This window comes from Tasmannia lanceolata, unplaced genomic scaffold, assembly GCF_043159265.1.
Source record: "Tasmannia lanceolata isolate RefF3 unplaced genomic scaffold, GAP_Taslan_0.1 ptg000018l, whole genome shotgun sequence".
Taxonomy (NCBI): Eukaryota; Viridiplantae; Streptophyta; class Magnoliopsida; order Canellales; family Winteraceae; genus Tasmannia; species Tasmannia lanceolata.
Genome location: NW_027518695.1, coordinates 6399927 through 6424230, shown reverse-complemented (window position 1 = coordinate 6424230; position 24304 = coordinate 6399927). Strand labels below are relative to the sequence as shown.

Here is a 24304-nt window from a genome sequence, read left to right as displayed (position 1 = left end):
CGGCGGATGTGGAAGCATGATAGAATATTACGGTCTTGAGTGGGGCCTGCCTAGGTACGGAACTAGGTGGGACCCACCCTGGTATGGTACAGGTTTAAAGAGTCTATCCTAACGCGTTCCATCAGCTCTGGAGTATTTGGCATATTGGTTAGGTACATAACAATCCCTTGCATTTTAAGGATAATGTATATTCAATGTTCTTACAAAAATTAAATGATTACACTTAGAGGACCCGGAAATATTCATCTTGCCTTTTTTTCCTGAAGAAAGATGACACATCAACAGGAAAAAACAGGATAACAAATTAACATCAGTGGGCAAAGAGTGCCCGGTGTACATGTCTGAGCGATTCATGTTGTCTTTTTTCTTTTTCATGTGAAGGTTTTGGATCAGAGATCTCTGGGAATTGTTGTCCTCCAGACAAAGAAGAATGTCATTGGTGATTTGCAGCAGTTATCTCCTGCTTTACTAGACCAGGTTAGCCGTAGATCAGCTGCAACTTGACAAAATTGTATTTTTTTTAACAAAACATGGTTCCTTCTATTGAATGGTCTCCGCTGTTCATGTTAGTATATGCATTAATGTGAAAGAAAACAGCTTAAAGTTGAGGGTGATATGGGATTGAGTTTGGTACATTTGTCTGATAACAAGATTGGGTAATTTCATACCAGTATAATCTATTAGTACATTATCATACCGAATACACAGATAAGCAACGATTAAATTAAAGCTAGTGTCGCAGTTTCGGATGTTTGGGAGATGGCGAAGGATGTGTCGTCACTCCATGATAATCAACGTTGTAAATTAGCCCTTCTTCATCATCACTACCCTCGAATTCTCCTCCCGATCTTCCTCCTTTGACGTCGCCTTTCTCTGTCCCTCCTCCAACCTGGATTAGTGTTAAAATAATCAGACTCTTAATGGTTACCAAAACTCGATCAGAAAAAGATTTGGGCCATGTTTGGCAGCCATGAAATTTTTTTTCATGGGATGTTAATTTAGCAAGTGGTGAGAAAAGGGTAGGGAGAGTGGGAGAGGTAGGGAACTTGAGAGAGCAGGAGTGAGGAGATGGTCTGAAGTGGCTGAGAAATAGGGGAAAAAAACTCTATTTTGAGTGGAGTTTTTCTTTCCCTTGTTTTTTCATCTATTTCTCATCAACTCCTCTCTGGTGCCCTCTCAGTTCTCTCCCTCTCCCACTGGATAAACTAATATTCCAACAAAAATTTTCTTGTGGCTGCCAAACATGGCCTCAGAGAACTATATCAATCTATGTATTCACCAACCAACAAACCAACCTTAAACGAAATAGGGATTGAACGAGCATCTGTAACAGTTTGAGTCGCTAATTCGAAGGCCATCAAAAGCAGACATAAGAAAATACAAAAGGATTTCATTGTAACTAAAGGGATGAAGAGCAAGTTCTTGAGAGGAAAAGAATGAAAGATGGATATAAATAGATGAAGAGTGAACAGAAAAAAAAATAAAAATGCAATAATTGAATGTGGAAAGGGAACATGTTTTAAGCCCATGCTTTTTGTATTCTGCTCTTGCTGTGAAACAAACTTTGGAAAACCTGTCTAGAGTACTCCAATAATTTATGTGCTGGGTGAGGATAAAATTGGGAAAGAGAAGATATTTTTATATTCATAGAAAAGGGGTTTGGGCTTCTCATTTAAAGAGAGGGTAGGGATGTTGGTTTCACGTGTAATCTTCCTAAACCAAACAAGACCATTCACGTAGGATGCCTTTGGCAATGTCTTTGTCGTGGCCAATCACCACGAGCGCTGTTGATTGTCGCCATCTGGCCTCGTTTTTATCCTTGCATATCGCGGGATTTCCGGTTAGAATTTTTTTTGATTCTTTTGACCTCTCTTTGTCTATCCATATCTAGAAGATGATGGAGCAAATTTGACCTTTTATAATTTTTATTTTTAGATGAATGATGAGGAATATGCCTATCATTACAGAGGTGAAATTTGATTTTCAGAAATTATTTAGCAACCTGTTACAGTCCGGTCCAGAGTGGGGGGACTTACCTAGGTATGGCACTAGGTGAGACTTAGCCTGGGTATGAGACAGGTTTATAGGGTTTAGCCTAACAAATTCCATCAGCTATAAAGCTTTTGGCGTATTGGTTAGGTACCTAACATTTGGTACCAGAGCAATCAATCCATTACTAATCCTTTGTATTGCCCAGGAGTGCTTCTGTGATTTTTTTTTGTTTGCAAAAACTAAAAACTAAAACTAAAAAAAAAAAAATGGTGTTCTTCATATCCAACCTGCTCCTCCCATTTCCATTTCCAACTCCCGAGCAAAAATTTGCAGTGATTTGCAACAAATTCCAATATCTGTTTGGTTGCTTGTTTTGGGGGGATTGTAGGAGTTTCAAATGCATGAGATCTCCTAGAAATCTCTCCAAAGCATGTTTGGTTGTCATTTACACCTTTGACCACTAGACAATTTCTATACATCATTATTGGTTTTTATCCTAGGTGGTCCCTATGTGGCAGAGATGTCCCCCTCCCCCTAATCTTCTCCTATTTTTTCTTGTCTAATTCTTTTTTTTTCTTTCTCTCTTACTTTTCTCTCTCTCTTCCACCTATATTTTGATAATGACACCCTACATCTTCCGCTAATTTCCTCGCGCAACCAAACACTACTCGCAAATCTCCCTCCTAATATTCTCCTCATCTTCCATTCTTGTCTAATTTTCCACTAGACACTCTTGTTTCGTCCCATCTAAAAAGGGAATGAGGTGCGAAGAACGCATTGCACCCCTTAGTGGATTCAGGCCCGATGTCGACTGGTTAAATATATCTTTAGGTCGTCTTTTTCATCATGCTTGGATTCAGGGTCGCGATTCTTCAGACGAGGATGGAATCAACTATCAAGGGCAATAGGCCACACTTGTGATAGCCAACAATATTCATGGACCCTATAGGCACATGGTAGTCTGTCCACGTACGTCCGTCCTTAGTGAAAATGATGCTCTTCTTAAAAGATGTTTCCTACATTTATTTGGCGATTGGGACTATTGATTGGTAAGGAATCACGACTTCTGATTTGTCTGCTAGTTTTAGTGTTTTACTGTTTTACCAAGATTTGACGATCTTAACTCCTTGATCAACGCCACGGTGATCCAAAACCTGTATTTTACATGAGAAGTAAACCAATTGTTTGGAGGGCTTGATTTAGCAGATGGGATCCCTACTTGGCACGAAGGACATGCCATTCTCACTTTTTGGTCACCCATCAAATCAGTGGTCCTAATCAACAAACACGTGTGCCAAATGATGATGGAGATGGTGGTGTACTGAATCCAACTGGTTTGTCCAGTGTGGTAGAATTATTAGGGGCATTGCTAAGATAAATTTTGGATCCAATTAGTCTATGGAAAGGGTGGTTTGTACTTACATTACATATCAGAGTTCCAAGGTTGGTGTGGCTCACCAAAAAGGCTTTAAGCAACGGAAAGTAAGTTCGTTTTAGCAACCTAGAGTGTGCAAGTGGGAACCCAACTCAACGATGCACCGTCTCTATCCTGTCCAAGAGTGTTGAAGTGTAGATGATTACATAACACCAACTCTAACAGCTTAAGCTTTTAGAGTAATTGGCTGTTTCACATGGTATCAGAGCCATTGCCTAGGTCTTGGGTTCAAAACCTAAGAACTCCTTTTTTGAGCAAAAGATAACTATATTAAAAGAGAGAAAAGATTACTAGGGCAAGTCACCAGGCAAAGATTGCCCAATATACAAGGAATCCCGCAACGCCCTTGATTTGGCCAATCGATCTTGGCACTTCTAGGAATATGGACAAAAGAAATAAATCTGTCATCATACATTGCAGAAATTTCATCCAAAAACCTAATAACTCCTTAATATTAAAAATCCACATGTAAGGCTAACCCAAAAGAGGGGCCACATGAGGGCGAGTGTTGAAGTATAGATAATTAAATAACAAAAGTGTTGGGGGAGTGTTGAAGTACATGTAATTAAATAACAAACTCTCAAGCTTTTGGAGTAATTGGTGATTTCACATGGGGGTCATACTCTTTTTGAAATCACTTAGAGCATTTCCGCTTCACTTAGCCTAGATTCATGCCAATAGCAGCTCAAGAGTGGGAAAAGGAGAAACGGGCTGAATTTTTATTTTATTTTTTGAAAAATAAAATGACAAGGGTGCAACACGGGGACTTCCTACTCTTGCCCAAGCACGCTTGTCGGAGTTAAAAAGGGGCTGAATTTTAGGAACATTGTTCTGAACCTTTTTTTTTATTGTCGGCAATGAAAAATGTGGATGGGCGGTGAAAGGTTAAAGAATGGGGCCCCTTTTAACTTTTTACAAAGAAAAAGATTAGGCAGCGATAAGAAGTGTGCTGCAAATGATTCGGATTTGCTTTGGCTTTTTAGCAGGTGACGTGATTTTTACTGGGCCCCAACTGAAATTTATCTGACGGTGATAAGAAACGTATGTACCTTTAGACACTTCCCCTCTGTAGCTTTGCCTGTGGCTGATCTTTTTGTAGACTAAAAAGTGAGCCTAACAATAAGCTAAATAAATAGGGCTCATTAAGTTCACTTAAAAAGGCAGAGATTCACAGAAACAGAGAACGGTAGGACGCATAGAAAACAAGCGCTCTACAAGGGGGAGGTGGGGATTGTGGGGGAATGAATCGAACCAAGAGGTGTCGTGTCGCCCACTATGACAGGATATAACGAAGCTTGAATCAAATAATCATTACAGGAGATGATAAATTCGCACCCCCTGTAGGATGATTCTCACCCCTTCTACACATAAAGTCCGCCAGAATTTACTTTAAACGGGGTGTGAATCATCCTATAGTGGGTGTGAATATATCAGTGCCCTAAATTACTTAAACTTTGTAATATATCCTGACAATATAGTAAAAGTTCTTTGTATATTAGTAATACGATGCAAGAGGTGACACTAAAATAATCACAAATTTAGTACTTTATATGACATATCTTTCTAAAATAAGAAGGAACTAGGGTGCCCAAGTCCTTATAAGCCCATCCACATCCATCCATTCTTTGCCAAAACTTGCTTAAAGGTTGGTCGTTGGTTCCTTGGAGGAAGAAAGGGAGGGTGCTTTGGTCGCTTTCTTTGATGGCCACCATGTGGGAGTTACTGAAAGAAAGAAATGATAATAGTATTTGAAGGAGTGGCCAAATCTTCCTATTTTCTTTTTATCAAAGTAATAGCACTAACTATTGCTTGGGCTAAATCTATTCCGTTATTCCAGTTAGTTTCGGCATATGAATGATGGGAGGGATGGAGATATGTAATAGCAAGGAAAACCATCATTCGGTTGTGCAAATATGGCAGCCACCCCCAAATGGTATGATTAAGCTAAACTTTGATTGTTCTAGTTTGGGCAACCCTGGCCCAGATGGTATTGGGGGTGTGCTAAGTGACTCTTTGGGGGAAGTTATTTGGGCTTTTTCTGGGCCAATTGGAGTTGCTGATGCCAGTGAAGCAGAGGTGAGGGTTGTGTATCAAAGTTAAATGTATTTGGATAGAAATAGCTTGGCTTAAATAATTGTGGAGGGTGACTTGCTTAACGTTATTAGGTGGCTTAAAGATTCTTTGGTTCCCCCTGATTCGCCCGTTTCTTTGATGAGATTGGATTTAGAGTTTTTTTATTTTTTACCCCTTGATAGGGCTATATGGTTTCTCTGTTCTTTTGTGTTTCTAATTAGTTCTCTTTTTGTATTGGTGGGGTGGACTTGCTCGGTCTTCCCTTTTTTTAATGAAATTTGCTACCATTTAAAAAAAACAAGACAAGGTGGAGAATGTTGGGATATGTATTTTTTTTTCATACTATTTTTTGAAACTTCTCTTTTTACTAGTAGTATGAGAGAGGGAAAGATGACCCACTCAAAACCTGGAATCATCTTGTAGAAGATACCTTACTGGAGTAAAATGCTACATATTTCTTATCAGATAGACAAAAAAATAACTAATCATTACTGAATAGGATCGTGGGGATTACACCAACCAATGTAGTAGGATTTGGAAGAGCAACCCGTATGAATTTACACTTCTTGACAGGAGAAACCACCCACAAAACTGTCATTTTTTATTCCATGAAGCCGCTTGCCCCATAACAAGGCTAGCATATATCAGCTCATTCCAAGCATCTGGCACCCCAGGGAGACACCAATGGCTGCAATCCTGCCTTCTCGAAGAAACCTTCCGCCCTTCTGTCACAGTCTTTCCATAAATCGATGGGTGCCCATCTTTGCGGAAGTTAGTCAGCTTCGTCACGTTCAATAGTATTGCAGGCACTTGCAATTCGCGGATAACCTCCTCCACGATCTTCATCTTCACTGGATAGGAATCAAGAAAGGCACCCTGCGTGATCGGTTCAGTCTCTCCATTACATGTCCCACCAGAGTCCCAATCTCCACCTCTGGTCAAAGGAAATGCTATGGATAAATAAAAGTTTTCATGGTGGCTTGCTTGAATTGAACTGAAATAGTCCTCACCTGAAATGAGCAGTAGAATAGCCACGGTAAAACACCAACTTCTCTGCAGGATCCACATTTTCCTTTATCCACCTTCCCCACGTTCTCATGGCTCTCCTATAAGCTTCAACCGCATCGAACTTTGGATAGATAACATTGCCTTCTTGATAATAATCCTTACTGCTTGATCAAACACATTCAACGGTTGGGTTAGGAGAGCCACAGATCCCATTTGGATACTATCAGTGAAAGAATAACGAATGAAAAAATATAATATACCCCCTAGCGGTCTTTCCATGAGTCCACCAGTGGCCAGTATTGAAGATCAGGATATCAGCATGCTTCCATCTGCCAGCGGACTTATCAATGCGATCAATGAGTAGGGTTGGCATTGTTTTTCCCTGTGGTTTGAGACGGATCCCTTCCTTAACGAGAAAATGGGAGCGACGGAACTCTACAGTACAGTTATAGTCCTGCCCAATTTACAAGAATTAGAAATACATTTTGACTAAAACCTTAACTATGCTATCACAGTGGTATGTGGAATGGCGAGACACTGATACTACGGAACTGCATGGCTAGGGACACAATCACGCAACTACGTAGGTTGCTCCATTGTGACCTGGTGGTCACAGGTTTGAGTTTTGGAAACAGCCTTTCTGCAAAGCAGGGGTAAGACTGCATACACTTAGCCCTCCCCAAACCCCACAATGGCGGGAGCCTCGTGCACCGGGCCGCCCTTTTAATGTGGACAGTACCACATTAACACAACAAAAAATAATAACACAATCAAAAGTTCAAAACAAATGAAAAAACAAAATGATCCAGTGCAGGTAAACTCACAATACTGGATAGTTGATCAACTAACAGATCTAAAACGATGACAATTTTCAGAAATGGTAAGCCAGGGCGAGCTGGAACATATCACACAACGACTTACATATTTATAGAAGACAATATATAATTTGCCTAGTTGGTCATAATATTCATGAAATTTGTACTTGAAACTAAAAGACAGAGCTTGAAAATTAGTTGGAAGCTTGGAAAGTAGTGGGAACAGCATTTTGGCCACATCATAAAATATTAGGCAGATCCAGCCATCTTTTTTTTTAATGTGAAACCAGCCATATTAGGAAGATCCAGCCATCTTTTAAACCAGATAAATCACATTCGGGTCGTTTAGCATGATCAGAGGATTCTAGTTCCCATAAAGATACCCAACGCAGGTAAAACTCATGCCACTGGATAATTTATCAAGCTGACAGACCTAAAAAGATGAAAATTTTCAGATGTCGAAGGCCAGTGCGAGCTGGAACATCACAGTATATCTCAATGTCTTGCATATGCATAAGACAATATATATTTTACCTAATCGGTCATCATGTTCATGATAGTTATAATTGGAAGAAATAATCTCAGAGCTTGAACATTGTTGGGAGTTGGAACAGCATACGTCATAAATATTAGGGTTATTCAGCAATCTCTTAAAACATATGAATCACATTTTACTCAACTAGTCAAGAACAGAGGATTCTGGTTCCCAGAGGCAGAAATCTCATGATTACCGTGAATTTGAAGATAAAGTAGCCCCGTCCTTTGGTAATTTTATACCCTCGAGTCTCATACATTCTACTCTTATCCGGCAGGGCTTCGCGTAGAAGGCATAGCATCGACTCAAATTGGTTCCGGTTCATGGAGTCTCCAACTAGCATCAGTCTTTTACCTCTTAGTCTCTCCAAAAAGTCTGTTGCATTAAACCTATGAATCAAGTATGAGGGCAAAAAAGTGCATACCGATAAAGTGATTAAATATCATAATAGGAAGATGTAAAAGCTAATAAATGAAAATAAAGTAAAAAAGGCAAATCCAAACTAAATTTGAGTTAAAGAGCGGAGACAATCCTAAATGAAAAAAGTGATGGTATCAAGTGAGAAATTAGAGAAATTATCTTATAAATGAGAAAGAATTTGTAGAATCAAAAGCTCTCGACAGCCTTATTCAAAGATAGCATGAACTTCAGACAATATAGAACAAGATAGCATGAAGTTCTTGACAGCCTATTCAAAGATAGCATTGCTTCACATATTGAAGTCCAATTTAACTCAATTATATACTGGAAGAAAAATCTGCACATCCTAAAAGTTTTACCACTAGTGAAAAAAGAAAGGAAAGAAGAGATGCAGTCCAACATTATGTAAACTTCTCCAACTCAAAAAATTGTGCCATTGCAGTCACCTCTGCAAAAATCATCGTGATGGATGAGGTAGGGAGGGAGGGGGGGATCCTTCAAAAGAGTAAAAAAAAGGCCATCTGGTTCTCTAGGTTCTCTAGACGTTGATTGCGCTTAAATTCTCTATGTTGTCAAAGTTATTAATCACTTGAGTCTTTTAGTATTCCGAAGTATTCCAAGCCGCTCTATATAAGGCTGGTTTGTATGTATTTTAGAGCATCATTGGAATATTGAATAAAAAATTGGCTTTATTTGCTCTTGTGCTGATCGTGGAGAAACCGCACACCTTAAAGGTAAGATGCCTTGAAACCTTGGAGAGATGCATTTGGATGGTTAGTGAGATGGTAACCCATCTATCTTCTATCCCTTTATCCCTCTCGTTTAGCTATTTATAGTTTGTGTTCTCATAGTCGTAAATTTGTTATCCCTTTGTTGGCTTTATCCATGGTTTAGATAGATTTTAGAAGTGTTAAGCCACTCTTCTTTTCTATTTCTTTTTTCTTTTTTGTTGCTTCCATTTACCTTTTTTTTTGAATGGTAATTTGTTATATTTACCTTATAGGTCTGTTTCCCAAGCATGAGCAACCCCCCCGCCCGCCCACACACACGCCAAAGGTCGAAAGCGGACATGAATCTGAAGCAAGGTACAATCTTCACCCATGAGATCGTAAGCGCTACCACTTTAGTAAAAAGAAATTCACAACTCTTCGCATGCCCTTTGAAAACCCGGGCATTTTTTTCTTTCCATACCACTTTAGGGTTTTATTCCTTTCAGGTTTGTGGTTGTGATGAAGATGAGATCCAGTATTGTTCGAACATTTTCAAGAGGTTTTCTACCCTACTTTACGAAAGCACAAACAAAAAATAGAAAATAATTCAAACTTGGAATTTTATGAGTGAAAATTCTACATTTGAACATTTTTACACCCCCATTTGTTTCATGCCACTTATACGGGCGAGCCGCGAAACAAACAGAAAAAAATGTTGATGGTAAAACATGCCTTAAGCCTTAACATTCTATACAAACACTTCCAAGATCTCCACACTCCTTGACTTATTTGATAGTCTCCACTTCCCTATTCCTACTCATAATTCATTCAACTATGAACTGTTATTCAGGCCAATGCCAAAAAATAGGAATAATAATAATCCACGAGGAGCAATTGTTTAGATCTTTGGTATCCAAGTATGGTGTCTCACATTTATAATGAGGTTGGTTAAAGATATAACTGTCTTAGTTTTCTCTGTAAATAGAAGATTAAGTCTTTAATTTGTACCTATTGTGAAGTTGCCACTCCCTGAATATGAAGAAGATCAACATAAACTGTAATTTGCCAATCTGTCTACCTATACTTGTATTTCGTTATTTTCCTTCAATTCATTTTTGCTAGTTTATGCATACTCTATTTGATGAAAAAAAAAAAATTAACAACGTGCTTCCATATTTATAAAACTTAGAGAAAAATGTGAAAAGAAAGTACCTGGGAATATCACAACCGTGAGGCTTCCATCTCCATTTCATATAATCCTCATCACGTCTTCCGTTCCCTTGACAGCTAAAAGCCTCGTCCACATAAGGACAAGACCCAGGTTGATAGAGCGGATACTCCTCATCCTTCACCCAATTCCCAGAATATAAATCACATTTCTTATCCCAATTCCCCTTCCCCTGTTCCTCCTCCAATGAAAGATTTGCATTGATTGCGGAAGATTCGAGAAACTGATTTTCCGTCACCGGAGATATCAAGTGCAGGAGGGATACATCCTCAGGGACAGGTTTAGGGGTTTCTGGTACGGAAATCGGAGGATCAGTTGTTGTGTTGGTGAATAGAGAAGAGACGGAAGGAGATATGGAAGAGAAATGTGTATATGGAGAGATGGTTGGTTCTAGGGCTCGTTTGGTTAAGAAGATTACGCCGAGGAAGAAGAGAAAAAGGAGGGCGGGGAAGGAGTAGTAGTAGTAGCGATTGTTTTTGTGAGAAAACGAGAATGCCATCACTAGTTTAGATTTTATAGAATGGAGATTGAGCCTCTCTCTTTCCCCATCTCTCTCGTTCTAAAGACTAAAGAGTGTGGTGAGAAAAAGTGAAAAAGCCAAAGCTAAAACCAAATCTAAAGAGCATAGGGAAGAGGAGTTAAACTAACAGAATGAATCAACGGTTAAGCTTTTCTTGACCAAAAGAAGGTGGGCCCACTATTGATGGGCCATGAGACTTTAGTTTAAAAATCAACATTGGGTCCCACATGAGACAGGTTAGTTTAATCAGGTCTATTAATGAGAAGGAATGAGAGTACGTTGGTATAGCAACCAATCTTAGTGGAATAGCAAATCATTAAAAATAAGACGCTTAAGACTTAATTATATGAGGAACGTTGGATCCCTAACACGAGAAATCCTAAATTAATAAACCCAGATTAAAAATAATCGCAGCAGGGGCTACTGACCGTCTGCAAATGTCAATTTGTGTCCATTCTGATCGCTCTCCTGCCTCCACGTGGCAGCCTGATCTGGAAATCCAGGTTTCTGCGTGGAAGGGAAGCATACATCTTTTTTTGCCAAAGACTGTCCCTCCTTTCCATCACCTCACAACTCATCCTCATATGTGTACAGTTATTTCCAGTGATTGATCCATCCAAGCAAGAGTATAGAACGAAATGATATTTCCACCCCCTTTCCCAGCACAAAAAGGGGTGGAAACACAACCATTTTGAAAACACTAACGCCATGTTTCGCCACCATGAGAAAGTTTTCCCTGGAATATTTGTGGTGCCAGTTGAGAGAGATGTGCCGGAGATGGAGAGACTTGAGAGGGTTGATGAATGTTTCAGATATGGAGGTTTTTTTGTATGCTCGTGTGAAACTTGGTGGCAGAAATTTATCAGATGGATGATATCAAGAGAAGGAAAACAAAATTTTATCTGATTAAATTGTATAAGACATCAATCTCTGCCCCCAAACAAAAAGAATGAGGAGAAACTTGCAAGATTTACAAATGTTTTGCTCTCCAATCCACTGTGAAATTCTCTTCATCACCATCTCCGTCGCTTGAGGACTCATCATCACTAGATTGCTTGCCCATGAATGAAAGGCTTTTCTTCCCATCAGCAAATCTTGCAGCCTTTAACTCCATTTGTTTCTTCTTCAACATTTCCACTCTCTCCCTACAAGCCCTGTGAAAAAAAAAAAACAATGGTTCTTTAGCCAACGAGAACAGAACCAGTGAAATTTATATACATGAATGGATTGTTTCAGTTTTGAACCCACTTTTGTTCCACGGATTCAGCCTCCTCTCTCATCTCAGCTGCATCAAACTGCCACATTGCAACTCATGTTATTCCAGTAAGGTGGAACATTTTTCATATCATGTTTCGTTCATAATGACCAATATTGTTCATTCAACACATAATAATAAAAATTCCAGAGTGGCAAAAATATATATCTTACCTCTTCTTCCTCCAATCGGTCATCCACTTCCTGCAAGTCCTCTTGAATCACTTTCTCAAATTCTTTGTACTCATCCCTGCAACAAAAATTTAACAAAATTAATTAATCAAATCTGTTTCCATGTGACGTACTTGAAAGAAATTAAAAAAGAAAAGAAAAGACGCAGAGTTATAACATTAAAGGACAAAACTACCATCATATAAACAGAAACAAATAAAAGAATAGGGAGAAACATATCTCCAACACGTCAACTAAAAACTAAAGTTACTGAATTAAACTCAGAATTTTCAGTTCCAAACCAGCTATAACTCCTTAAAATCTTTGTAAATTTCAACACTACTTGGTCTTCACGTTTCAGAATCCTTCTCCTACCTACATACTTGAATAAATTGTTGTGGTGGTTGAATGAATCCTGAGCTCTTCCAATTTCTGTGTCCACCGGTCACAGAAGCCATCCTCAATTGGTTGTTGGGACTCTTTAAAACACATTTACACTACTCCAAAAAAAATTCTGAAAATTATTTATAGTTTCAACAGCCCACAATGGCAGGTTTTGGATGTTTTCAGTCCCTTCTAGCCATGTGGGACCCTCCTGATGACATCAGCAGGTCTCAGGCAGATATCTTTCTGACATCAGCGGTGCTGCCCCTTTGAGCCCAAAATTTTGGAACTCCTCTCTCTTCTTCATTTTTACATATGTCCTATGGGTTCTTGGGACTTCTCATGACACTGTATCATGTTCAATTGTGCCTTAGTTTTTCTTCTGTCATGTACTATCTATAAGAGAGGTCTTCTCTTCTATTTTAGTTAATGAGACAATAATTTACTATTTTAGTTAATGAGGCAATAATTCACAGTCCACTGCATTATGTGAACTTCATACTTCATCCCATCTATCGTCCAATTGATCAGTCATCTTGTTGATCAGAACTGTCCAAATAAACGAGCCACCCCTTGGATGACTGTAGGCAAAAAATAGCATTGACTAGAACATAAAATAAATCACATTCTTTTGGGTGGTCAATAACATTTTGGACAAATTCTTTCGACCCATCAAAAGACAGTGATCAATTGAATGGTTCAAAATATCAATCCAATGGGGTACATTTATAGGACATCTGAGATTTCCAATATTTTGGCCATAATGCAGTATTAATGAATACCAATTGAATTGTCTCCACTTAAGCTGTAATGAAAACTGGAGGCACTCAATATAATGCTACGATAAGAACGTAAGTGTTTTAAGTAGAGATGAGGATATGGAAAATATGGAAGGCAAGATAAGGAACTTACTTGATATCAAGCTTAACAGGTTCGATGCCACGTGCACGTAGATCGGCATCCTTATTATCAAAGAAGCCTTCAGGAAGTGTTCCCTTGCCTTTCTTGACTTCTGAAGCTTCAATCTTTTTTGATGGTTCAATGAGGTGGCTAGAGGGCTTACTTTCACTTCTTCCCTTTATCTCCACTAAATCAACATTTGCCAACTCATTTTTCTCTTTTCCAATATCAGACAATTCAGAGGGATGACTTACTGTAGAAGAACCTTCAATGCTTCCATCCATGTAAGGTGATAAACCAGCATCCGCTGACTTAACAGATGTTTGGGAAATGACAGGGTCGATCTTGACTCTGGCACTCGATCCTAAATATAGTGATATATGTTAGGGAATTACAACTCCAATAATCATTGATTCAAGTATGGCTGAAAAGGATCCGTCCATCATCATTCACAAATAAATACATAAATAGAGAGCAAATAATTGAAATTAATATAACTACAGCAGCTAGCGCTACTCGCAAGTATCTATGACGCATACCATAAATACATTATACAAAAATAAACAAGAGGGCATCACAAAACATCTGAGCAGTCAAAGAGAATAAGTGCCTCAGGAGTTCATTGCATCTTTCAAATTCCATACTGATGCAAAACGATTAGAGAATTCATAAATTTCCAACAAGTATCAAGTAAATAGAGGTAGACTTGATAGAATTCACAAAAATCTGAAGCCATCACCACTAGGGACAGAGCTCAACTTCAAATTTGAGTCATTCCTCATTTTTAATATAAAGGCAACACATAGGCAATGTCCCACATATTGTAACATGGTACTAAAAGCAAGTAAGAACTTTGGTTCCATCAATTGTCTTATGAGTTGAGATCCACATATTGAGCAAAAGAAGCATTACAATCAACAAAGCCCTCTACTAACATGTTTATCATTTGGGTTTCAAACCACTAAGATCATCTGGAAATATTCAAATCTTAAGTTCCAGAAAATTAAAATGCCAAATACATGTTGTCTTTCCAGGAAAGTTACAGGTTATTTGTCGTCTGCTTTTTCTCTCTTATCTTCCTTTTTGTGGCTTTCGGTACTTATACTTGCAAATTTGTGTGTGCATGTGTCGGGGAATGATTGCATATTTTCTGTTCTTTAGCATTTTAACTGATAAAACAGTGTGCTAGGATTGGATTTAGAATGGTCTGGAGGCTTTTCTCAGTTAGTTTTCAGATAATAAAAGGATAAAGAAAAAATTCAAGGGGGAAAATAAAAAATGCAGGTATATCATGGTGATTCAGCTGCTAAGGTTCAGTTAAAGCATTCAAAAATATTGAGCCCTTAGGCTCTCAATGAGAACAAGTGCCAGTGCAAGGGAATAAAAGATTTCTATGAAAAGATTACCAGTATTTTGCTTCTTTGCCTCATGCTTATCAAAAAAATCGGCAGGCAGAGAAGATGATGGTCGAGGTTTAAGCACTGACTCTTTAGGAGGAACAGATTTTACGTCATTAACACGAGTTAGTCCAGAGGCAGTAGCTTTGATATTCTCGATTGCCTGTCCCAATAAAAGCACCTTTTGTCAACATACTCAATCCAACTACCACATGAAAGAAGCTATGTATTGTTTCATCTTAAATTTAGAACATCAAGACATATGGCTTTTTCTTATTCTGTTCACGATAGGCAAGGTTGAAGTTTGAACCCCTGACCTCAAATGCCACACATGAGAACATAACCACGAAGGCAAAGGCTCAACTTCAAGATAGATGTCTTTTACTAATGAAATGAACCATTTTCCGCATAAAATCACCAACTATGTCTGAACTCTGAATAATGAATTTGCACATCTAGAACATGGGACCAGGCATGTTTTCTCACTAGACTGGTGCGGTAAAAAGAAGCCCCGTTGAGTCTCTCACTGAAGACGATGTGTGTGTGTGTGTGTGTGTGTGTGTGTGTGTGTGTGTGTGTGTGTGTGAGAGAGAGAGAGAGAGAGAGAGAGAGAGAGAGAGAGAGAGAGAGAGAGAGAGAGAGTTTCCCTCTCATATCGGGCGGAAAATAACAAGGGGATAGTTCGCTGCCACATCAGCCTACCAGGAAGAGCCAAGGGAAATCCCTTATTTCGAAATACTGATTTCTATGTAGTCAAAGGACCTTTCAGATGCATTTTATGGGGGAAAACCCCAATATTCTTTTTACTTCCATGTTTTCCAGGGCATCCAAAGTTCCAAACGGACCCTAAAGCAAGCTAGTCATATAGTGGGACTTGAGTGTCCTTGTATCTAGGTCGTGCAACCATGCGACGACCCATGTATTTCAGCCACGTGTCCCAGTTGCCTTACTGAGCAACCGAGTGATAGTTCGCTTGGTCTCTCACTAAAGCAACTATGACATGTGGCCGAGATACATAGGCTGTACTGGCAAAGGCGTTCTATTTTTGTGTCCCCTTGTCATTTCCCTTAAAGCTTAAGCATTTCAAATTGTAAATAATAAAAGAAATGGGAACCCTAAGTCCAGGATGAATGAAATTTTACAACAGTAAGTAGTAAGGCCCATGTATCACCTCATGATGCTTACGAGAAGCTTGGTGTGCAACCCAAAGAGATTCAGACTTCAAAGTGATATCACAAACCCTACAAACAGGTTGATCATATTCATTGTACCTACATGAATGAAGAAAAGCTACAATTAGACACCTTCGTCTCCAACCATTTGATTTCAATTATTCCAGTCGAGTTTTATTGAAAGAAAATAATATAATTATATGCGAAAGAGGCAAAAAAGAACATTCGTCTAGCTAACTAGATACACTAGTCATCACAAGTAGCATAACTTTTCCCCAGTATTAGAATCCAAAAAGTGATTGTTCATGAAACTTCACTTCACTAAAGGCACATTAAATGATCATGATGCATCTTTGAAGCTGGCATTGAATGAAATAGCCCTCCTTTGACTAAACTTGGGACATTTGACTTTTTATTCCAAAAAATACTGCACGCAGATTGTTGAAGTTTCTATTATGTATCTAATCCTTGTTAGAGAGTAGAGAGTGAAAGTACATATGAGGGTATTTTGGTCATTTGAGATGTATAGTATATAAGTCATTGAATTAATGAAAACAATATTTCTCCATCCCTCACTTCTTCATAGTAAATTTCAGGTTTACATAAAATCAGAGTTGGAGATCTATCCAAGGAGAAGCTAAAGACCAAGATTTATCATTCTAAAGAGGTATTTGACTCTTTTTCAGTTTGCTCTCTTCTTCATCTCATCCTATCTTCCAAATCCTTTCTTTTTTTTCCCTCTTTCTTTAAAATCAAATTCATTCTTCGTCTCACCTTTTTTTGGTAGGAAAACTAGGATTGAACCCCCGACCTCAAGGTTAAAGAACAAAGGAATTTATTCTTCGTCTCACCTTTAGAACTGTTGAAGGGTATTTAGGTCTTTACATGTCTAGTTGAAGGGTACTATTGTCTATACACATGTAACCCTAATGTAACCCTAATTTGGGCTCTATATATACATCATATTACATGTGAGCTCCCTAGTGGAGACTCACCATCTTCTCCCTCGCTCTTCTTCTTCTCCTTCTAATGCAGATAGAGTCCTTCATCACCTTCTCTTCCTTTATTCATTTTAACAAGAACCCTAATTTCTTTTTTTAATGCAAACTCTCATTTGTTAAATACTCCATGCCATCGTATCCAACCCCACAAATTTTTTGGGATTCTCTTTCTTTCATTTAATTTCTTTTTCCTCTAGATAACATGCACATATTGCTCACCTTAGTTGTCACTTTTATTCCGATAACTGTTCTGTTTTTTCTACTAGATTGGTATGTCCAATGTTCAGGCCGTTTTGTTCTTGAGAAAACGCTACAAATTTTGGGGGAAAATAGATAAAAAAAATTAGAAATCATTACATCTGCCAAATTTAACAAATAAACACACTTTTTACTACTTAAAACATCTATTGAATGTATTGGATCCTGGTGAGCCTAATTAATACCACAATTCAAAAACAAATTTAGAAAAGTGTGTGTGTGTGTGTGTGTGTGTGTGTGTGTGTGTGTGTGTGTGTCTGTGTGTGTGTGAGAAAACAGTTCCTGCGCCCGAGCACAACTAAGCTCATCTGTGTGTGTGTGTGTGTGTGTCTGTCCATCCTCCCCCACCCACCTTTGCTTGGGTTAGGACGATCCAATGGGGCTGATTTTTGGGCCACACCCTATCCATGGAAGGGCCTTCCAAATGAATGGTTTTGATCCCCCAAAAAATGTGGGCCCCCACCCTGTTTCTGCACTCATGTGCAGGTAACTTACCTGCACACTTGTGCAGGAACATCTCTCTCTCTCTCTCTCTCTCTCTATATATATATATATATATATATATATATATATATATATAGAGGAAACTGTTGGTGCGCTTAAGCTCACCAAAGTTATGGTGCGCTTAAGCGCCCAATCACATGGGGGCCCACTTTGTTTTGGTGATCCAAAGCATTCATTTGAAAGGCCTTATCATAGATAGGGTGTGTACCAAAAATCAGCTCCATAGGATCATCCTAACCCCTTCATTTGTGGAGGACAAAATGGACAGACAGTGTTTGTCCACAAATCTGCCCATTTTTGTCCTCCACAAATGGAGGGGTTAGGATGATCCTATGGAGCTGATTTTTGGTAAACACCCTATCTATGATTAGGCCTTGCAAATGAATGGTTTGGATCACCTATGGAGCTGTGGGACCCATGTGATTGGGGAGCTTAAGCGCACCAAAAGTTTGGTGCGCTTAAGCTCACCAACAGTTTCCTCATATATATATATATATATGTGTGTGTGTGTGTGTGTGTGTGTGTGTGTGTGTGTGTGTGTGTGTAACAATACCTCTACCAAATTTAACAAATACACACACATTTTACTACTTAAAACATCTACCAAATGTAAGTAGCCATAGAATTGGCTCTTCATAATTAATATCACGATTCAGTTCAAAAAATACAGTAAAGCGACTGAAATAGGGTACCACCTTTGAATCAGAACTTTGATGGAGGCAAATAGGTTAGCCCTAGTTATAGAATGTAATAGATCTTGTATTCATGTCTCTAATTCGATCCCATGTATGTTCCTATACCCCTTATGATTACAATATGGGCCCAAAGGGCCAACGTCAGTAATGCCTACAGGAGGAGGGAAGGTTGGTGGAAAATTGCAAAGTTTTCGAAAACTTAAAAGTCTCATAAATATGCAAGATAAGGGGTTTGACGTGCTCAAACGCCCCTCAAACAAACTAAAAATAATCAAATTTTAGGGTCAAAACTAGAAAAAATCAAAAAATGTCATCCATAGCAGTTTTTTGGACAGTTCCCCAGATCTTTCGGTATATAATCTCCTCTCCTAGATCTGTTCCACATCACAATGGGTTGTATCAAGTGTGTATTGCGATTTCATCAAACTTTTTCATTAGCCAGATGGAGGGAAGGTTGGATATATTTTCCTTGAATTAATCCCAAGATTTTATAGCGATATTTTTTATGATATTTTTCACTGTAAATGATACAAAATGAAAATATCATGATATTTTTTTAAATCTTGGGATTATTTCGAGGTTTTGCCATTTTATCAAAGTATAGTGATAAAATCACAATATTTAGAAAAGGTTGGAGATATTGGTGACTATGTTACAAGGCATGGCTAGACTAAAAACATGGATTAGATTACGCAGAGATGAGGGAGACTATTCCGATACATGTAAGAATCAAATAGCAAATGTATCCAGCAAGGGCTTGATTGGAGAGCAACAAACACTTGATTAACAAGTTGAATATGTTTCAAGGAACCGTTCAGCTCGAGGGGAAGCATTAGAGAATACGAACATAATTAAGGGTAGTTTGGTCATTTGTGATATTAATTATATAAGTCATTGTATTGATAGATTTCAAAATTAATGGAAACATTCCATTCAAAAAATTAATGGAAACACTCTTTCTCCCTTATGCCTGTCTCCTCTCTCTCTATCTCTCACATCTTCACTTAAAATCTTTATATTTACAATCCTAAAACACCAAATAGAATAAATTTGTGAGACGCGGTCGAGTACGGTGATTGACACGACTGAGTACTCGGTTTAAGTGGTCATAATTTGGGAGGGAGAGTCAAAGGAGTTTTTATTGACTCTGTAGGGCAAAACGCAGAATGCAACCAAGGTAAGGAGTCGACTCGAGGGAGTACATGATGACGTGAGAGAGTTTTAAAACTGTTAAGTACAAAAGATAAATAACACCTTTTCTCCAACAGCTTAAGCTTTTGGAGAAGTTGGTAAGTTAACATGGTATCAGAGCCAAAGGTCTCGAGTTCAAACCTCCCATATAGCAAAAATCCACATGCGATGGTCGGCCCAAAGTGGGACCACATGTGCCACGTGTTTGCCAAGTGGGCCACACGTGCGGGGGAGTGTTAAAGTATAAAAGATAAATAACACCTTCTCCAACAGCTTAAGCTTTTGGAGAAGTCGGTAAGTTAACAAAAACTATGATGAATATATCAAGTGTAGAAAACAATGGAGGTCACTAAAAACACAAGCCACTTGGTCATGTACATCATCTAAATGAGCCAAATAACCCAACTAGACTAGTAAATGGAAATGAATCAAGTCAAACTCCTCATGACTCCTACAGTCCTACACGGCTACACCCATGTTAATATGAAAAGTAGAAAAACTTCCATAATTTTCTATTATGCTCCATACTAATTGATTAACAACATACAATAATAAACATTAAATTGCCTGTATCGTATTTCTATAGGAGATGCTTATATATTATATAATATCATGTTTTTATTACAGCAAACATGCACTAACATTATGTGAGTCCAGCATCCATACACATAAAACAGCACACTGTATACTATTTGTATAATTTCAAAGTACCTTACAAGAGGAGAATCTATGTGCTTCTCTCGTTTTTGTGCAGCTTCTTTCAATTTCGCACGGAACAAAGCCTTCTTCTGTGCTTGAGCATCCATCAGTTGCGCAGCGTAACTCAATATACACTTTGTGTAAGATGAATTCCACTTCTCATAGCATGCGTATGAAGGAACTTGTAAGTATAGAAGACAGCACTTTTAAATGTTAATGTGTAACAACAATAACTTTTAAACATTCATAAGTAATCACAAGTTCATATATGCTAAAATTTGATGACAAATGATGTTTCCAATCTAACTTTGAAAATAAACACCTAATTGAGTCAGCATACCTGCAGAATAACTGCACGCAGAATCTTATTGATCACGCATTGACACCAACAGATACCCAACGAGTGTAAAACTCATCTGGCAAAAAGATATGAGTTAGCACTTGTTTTATGAGATAAAGGGAAGACTAGTGGAGTTTGCACAGGACATAAATACTCAATATTTGGTCCACCAGTCAAATTCAGGTCATCTATATCAAGATGCACGGCAGTTCCCCGTCTTCATAATTTAAGAGCAGATATTGTCTCAACTCAACTCAACAAAGCCTTTGTCCCAAACTAGTTGGGGTTGGATAAAGAGCAGATATTTCAAATTGCCATTGCTTGATAATATTGGAGGTTTTGAATAATTCAAAAAAATAATAATAATAATAATAATAATAATAACAACAACAACATTGGAGGTGTTGAAACATAAATACATAGAAGCATGCACTCACCATTGTTAAGTTATTAACAATTGCTTTCACTCTTGGATGCAGTGCCCAAAAAATCAAAGGAATACCCTGAGAATTTTCATAAGGCATTTTGTCATGTTTAGGGGGGTGCAAGAAGATCTGAGTTGATATAACATTTAATATTAGAATGGATGATCTAAACCTTTCTTTTTTTGGTCACCACTGTAGATAGTCGTGCCCAAACATGGAAGCCGTAGGATGATCCTAATTCCTAACCATGAAATTTGTGGCCTCCATTTTCAGACGCCATGGTATAGAAAAACTTCACAAATTGAAGAGTTACAATCATCCTATGGCCCTCATTTTTGGGGCACAGCCTATCTAAAAGAATGGCTTAGACCATCCATTCATGTGGGCTCCGCCGTATTTTTTGGGTTGCTCATGTGTACACCATATAGCCATGTAGATCCTTTCACCTTCTTCATGAAAATTTTCTAAAGTATTCATTAGCCGACCCCAACTAGTTTGGGACAAAGGCTTAGTTGAGTTGAGTTTCATTTGTACACCATATAAAAAACTCTATTAGAACAGGGACAATAAGGAGCATTACATCCCGGAGGCATTGATGGTAGAATAGTAGTAAGGGATCATTAGCCGTGAAGATAATATATGAATATATACAGATAAGTCGGACCAAATCAATCATGTAAGAATTGAGTTATCCATCAATCATATAGTGACCAAAAACTTGAAACATTTCAACATAAATCAACTACAAAGGGCTGCCAAAAGGACTTATAGTGTTATGAAGGGAAAAACACGAGGCTGCTGTGATGTCTTTTCCAGGCAGAGAAATGTTTATAGGTACAAAAAACTAAAACTCATATCACGAAAAAAGTAAAAGAAAGAGATTGTGGTAAGAAGTTCAATTAAGCCAATGGGATTGGGAAAGAGATAGACAATATCCAAAGAGAAACGTTTATAGGTACCAACTAAGCTTTCTTTCTTTTATTTCATTAATTTCACACTTAAAAATAATGGGTTATTTTTATCAAGTATTTCACACTTAAAAATGATGGGTTATTTTTATCAATTTTCCTATGTTTGTAGCCTAGAAAAATATGAAACGCAATTGAAATGCAAAATGATAAACAGAAGCAACAACTTAGTTAAGTCATATCATATCATGCTGTTATGAAATACTTTCACTCTTTACATAACCAAAAAGAGTCTATAGTTCTGAGTTGTATGTGGGACGATCTATGCCCCCTTTGTACCTGCTATTGTTGTTTAGTTTTAACTTTTAAGTACCTTTTCTCAAAAAAAAAGTTATGCCATATCAATAACCAAATATAAAGATAACAAAATTCTCACAAGCAATACATCAAGCATATAACAAAAAGCAGATTTCCATAATTTGGATTGCATAGGTATGATAAAAATAATAGACAAACAAAAAAGGCACCCTTATAACCTCTCACAACAAAAAGCCATCTGGCATGGTAATTTTAAATAAATGACAATCACGAGAACAAACTACAATTATCTACAGGATGTTAAAATCAACCCACAAAATCCCAAATGGGTGCCAGAAAATTTCACCCAAAAATCAATTGCCTCTGGGAATTCCCTGTTCGTTTTAGATTGTGGCCACCGATTGTTAGGGCCAAACTGATTATTGGACTCAAAGTTAAAAATAATTTTGAGTCCAATAATGGGTTGGAGGCTAAAAATCGGTTATCACAATCTGAAATGAACAGGGCCTAAGATATGAGATTACGCATACAAAACAATCAAGCAAAGAGAGAAGGGTTGAGATTTACCAGTAAATAGCACAAAACCCTAGCTGAAGCGCTTTCTCCTGTCAGCAAACGTTAGGTTTTTAATTCCGTTCCCGTCTATCTCCACGTAGGTACCCTACTTGAAATTCTGGAAAAGCGAGAATCAGCAACACTCGAGAAATAGAGAGAAATTACTGGTTAACGAAGGCTTTCTCGTAAGTCGTATCGTTTTTCCCATTTCGGCGAATTCTTTTGAAACGAGAGAGAGAGAGAGAGAGAGAGAGAGAGAGACTTCAACTCGGGTAGGGTTCAACCCCCAAAAACAGTCGGGTCGGGTTGCGTTGAGGTTTCCCAGCCCGGGTCGAGTTCGGGTTGAGGGCTTGGACAACCCGACCCAAGTGAAATCCAACATTTTTTTATCAAATTTTAAAATGTAGGGTTGGGTCGGTTGAAGTCGGGTCGGGTTGGGTTAGAGTTGGAAAAAAAGGTTCCTTTGGTCGGGTCGAACCTCTTCAGGTTGGACATCAGGTTAGGTCGGAATCGGGTTAGAAAAAATTTAGAGAAAAGGGTTCCTCTAGTCAACCCAACCCGACCAAAGTTGCACTCCTAGACTACTCTCGGGCGCAACCGATTTACCTTGTGGCCTAAAAATGGATGCTTTGGATCATCCTATGAAGTGGGTTGTACCGTACTTTTGAAAAATACAGGTTCAAACAGCCACACATCGTATAAAATCTCCTATTAACAAATGTTTTGTTTGAAAAATGATTTTTAATTAAAATTTATTCTTACATGGAGGTATTAGATAGATTTAGAGAGCCCAGAATATTTGGATCTTCCCCTTAGTAGGTCGTTGGAAAAATACAAGTGGAGGAACCCTAATTCAAATCCCTAGTGGAAATTGATATAAGCAGGAACCCAAATTCAAAATCCCTAAAATCCAAAAATCCTGTCCAATGATTTTTGTGATACAATCTATTTACGATGGGCCCAACAAATGAATGGTTTGGATCTTAGAATATGGTGGCCCCACTGTATTTTTAAATTTTTTTTTAAAAAATTTGTCAATGCCATTGTTCTACGGGGAGAAAGATGCATTGTTCTACGTCTTGCACAGTTGAATTGTGAGACTTGGCTGGCTAGTGAGTGGCATGGACATGTCTTACATTTAGATCAAAATAGTTTTCTCAGAGAATCCAAACCATCCAATAATTTAATTACCTATTTGGATAAATGTCTATTTGTCATTTAAATCATGCATTTCTAAGCTGCTGAATGGATGAATTCAAACCAAAACTTTCTTTCTACCCTCGTTTGGATTGCCTGAATCAACAAATGTAATCGGCTTCCTATTCTGATTCCCCTGTAAATGAAATTAAAAATATTACTAAACCCATCCCCCCCACGCCACCTAATCTTTCCCTTA

General features: G+C 38.2%; 2 protein-coding genes and 1 long non-coding RNA gene across 4 annotated transcripts; all 3 read right to left on the bottom strand.

Moving 5' to 3' along the window:
* Nucleotides 1-584: 584 nt before the first annotated feature.
* On the bottom strand, nucleotides 585-1626 carry LOC143851568 (uncharacterized). The gene is made up of 2 exons (XR_013236406.1): nucleotides 1296-1626; nucleotides 585-889 (listed from the first exon to the last, which is right to left on the bottom strand). It is a non-coding gene; the product is annotated as an uncharacterized LOC143851568 (long non-coding RNA).
* Nucleotides 1627-5966: 4340 nt separating this feature from the next.
* Nucleotides 5967-11477, bottom strand: TBL5 (TRICHOME BIREFRINGENCE-LIKE 5). Its single transcript, XM_077358661.1, has 5 exons — nucleotides 10201-11477; nucleotides 8055-8247; nucleotides 6769-6962; nucleotides 6511-6669; nucleotides 5967-6434 (listed from the first exon to the last, which is right to left on the bottom strand). Exons 1-5 carry the CDS (start codon nucleotides 10713-10715, stop codon nucleotides 6095-6097), a joined length of 1401 nt encoding a protein of 466 aa, XP_077214776.1. The 5' UTR covers nucleotides 10716-11477; the 3' UTR covers nucleotides 5967-6094.
* Nucleotides 11478-11612: 135 nt separating this feature from the next.
* LOC143849595 (zinc ion binding protein) lies at nucleotides 11613-23159 on the bottom strand. Of its 2 annotated transcripts, none has more exons than XM_077358662.1 (9): nucleotides 22921-23159; nucleotides 20703-20778; nucleotides 20375-20543; nucleotides 16014-16113; nucleotides 14852-15005; nucleotides 13458-13809; nucleotides 12165-12240; nucleotides 11985-12031; nucleotides 11613-11890 (listed from the first exon to the last, which is right to left on the bottom strand). In XM_077358662.1, exons 3-9 carry the CDS (start codon nucleotides 20467-20469, stop codon nucleotides 11707-11709), a joined length of 1008 nt encoding a protein of 335 aa, XP_077214777.1. In that variant the 5' UTR covers nucleotides 20470-20543; nucleotides 20703-20778; nucleotides 22921-23159; the 3' UTR covers nucleotides 11613-11706. The 2 variants fall into 2 exon arrangements, with proteins under 2 accessions (XP_077214777.1, XP_077214778.1); XM_077358663.1 differs by having other exon boundaries at nucleotides 20375-20517.
* Between the last annotated feature and the right edge of the window lie 1145 nt (nucleotides 23160-24304).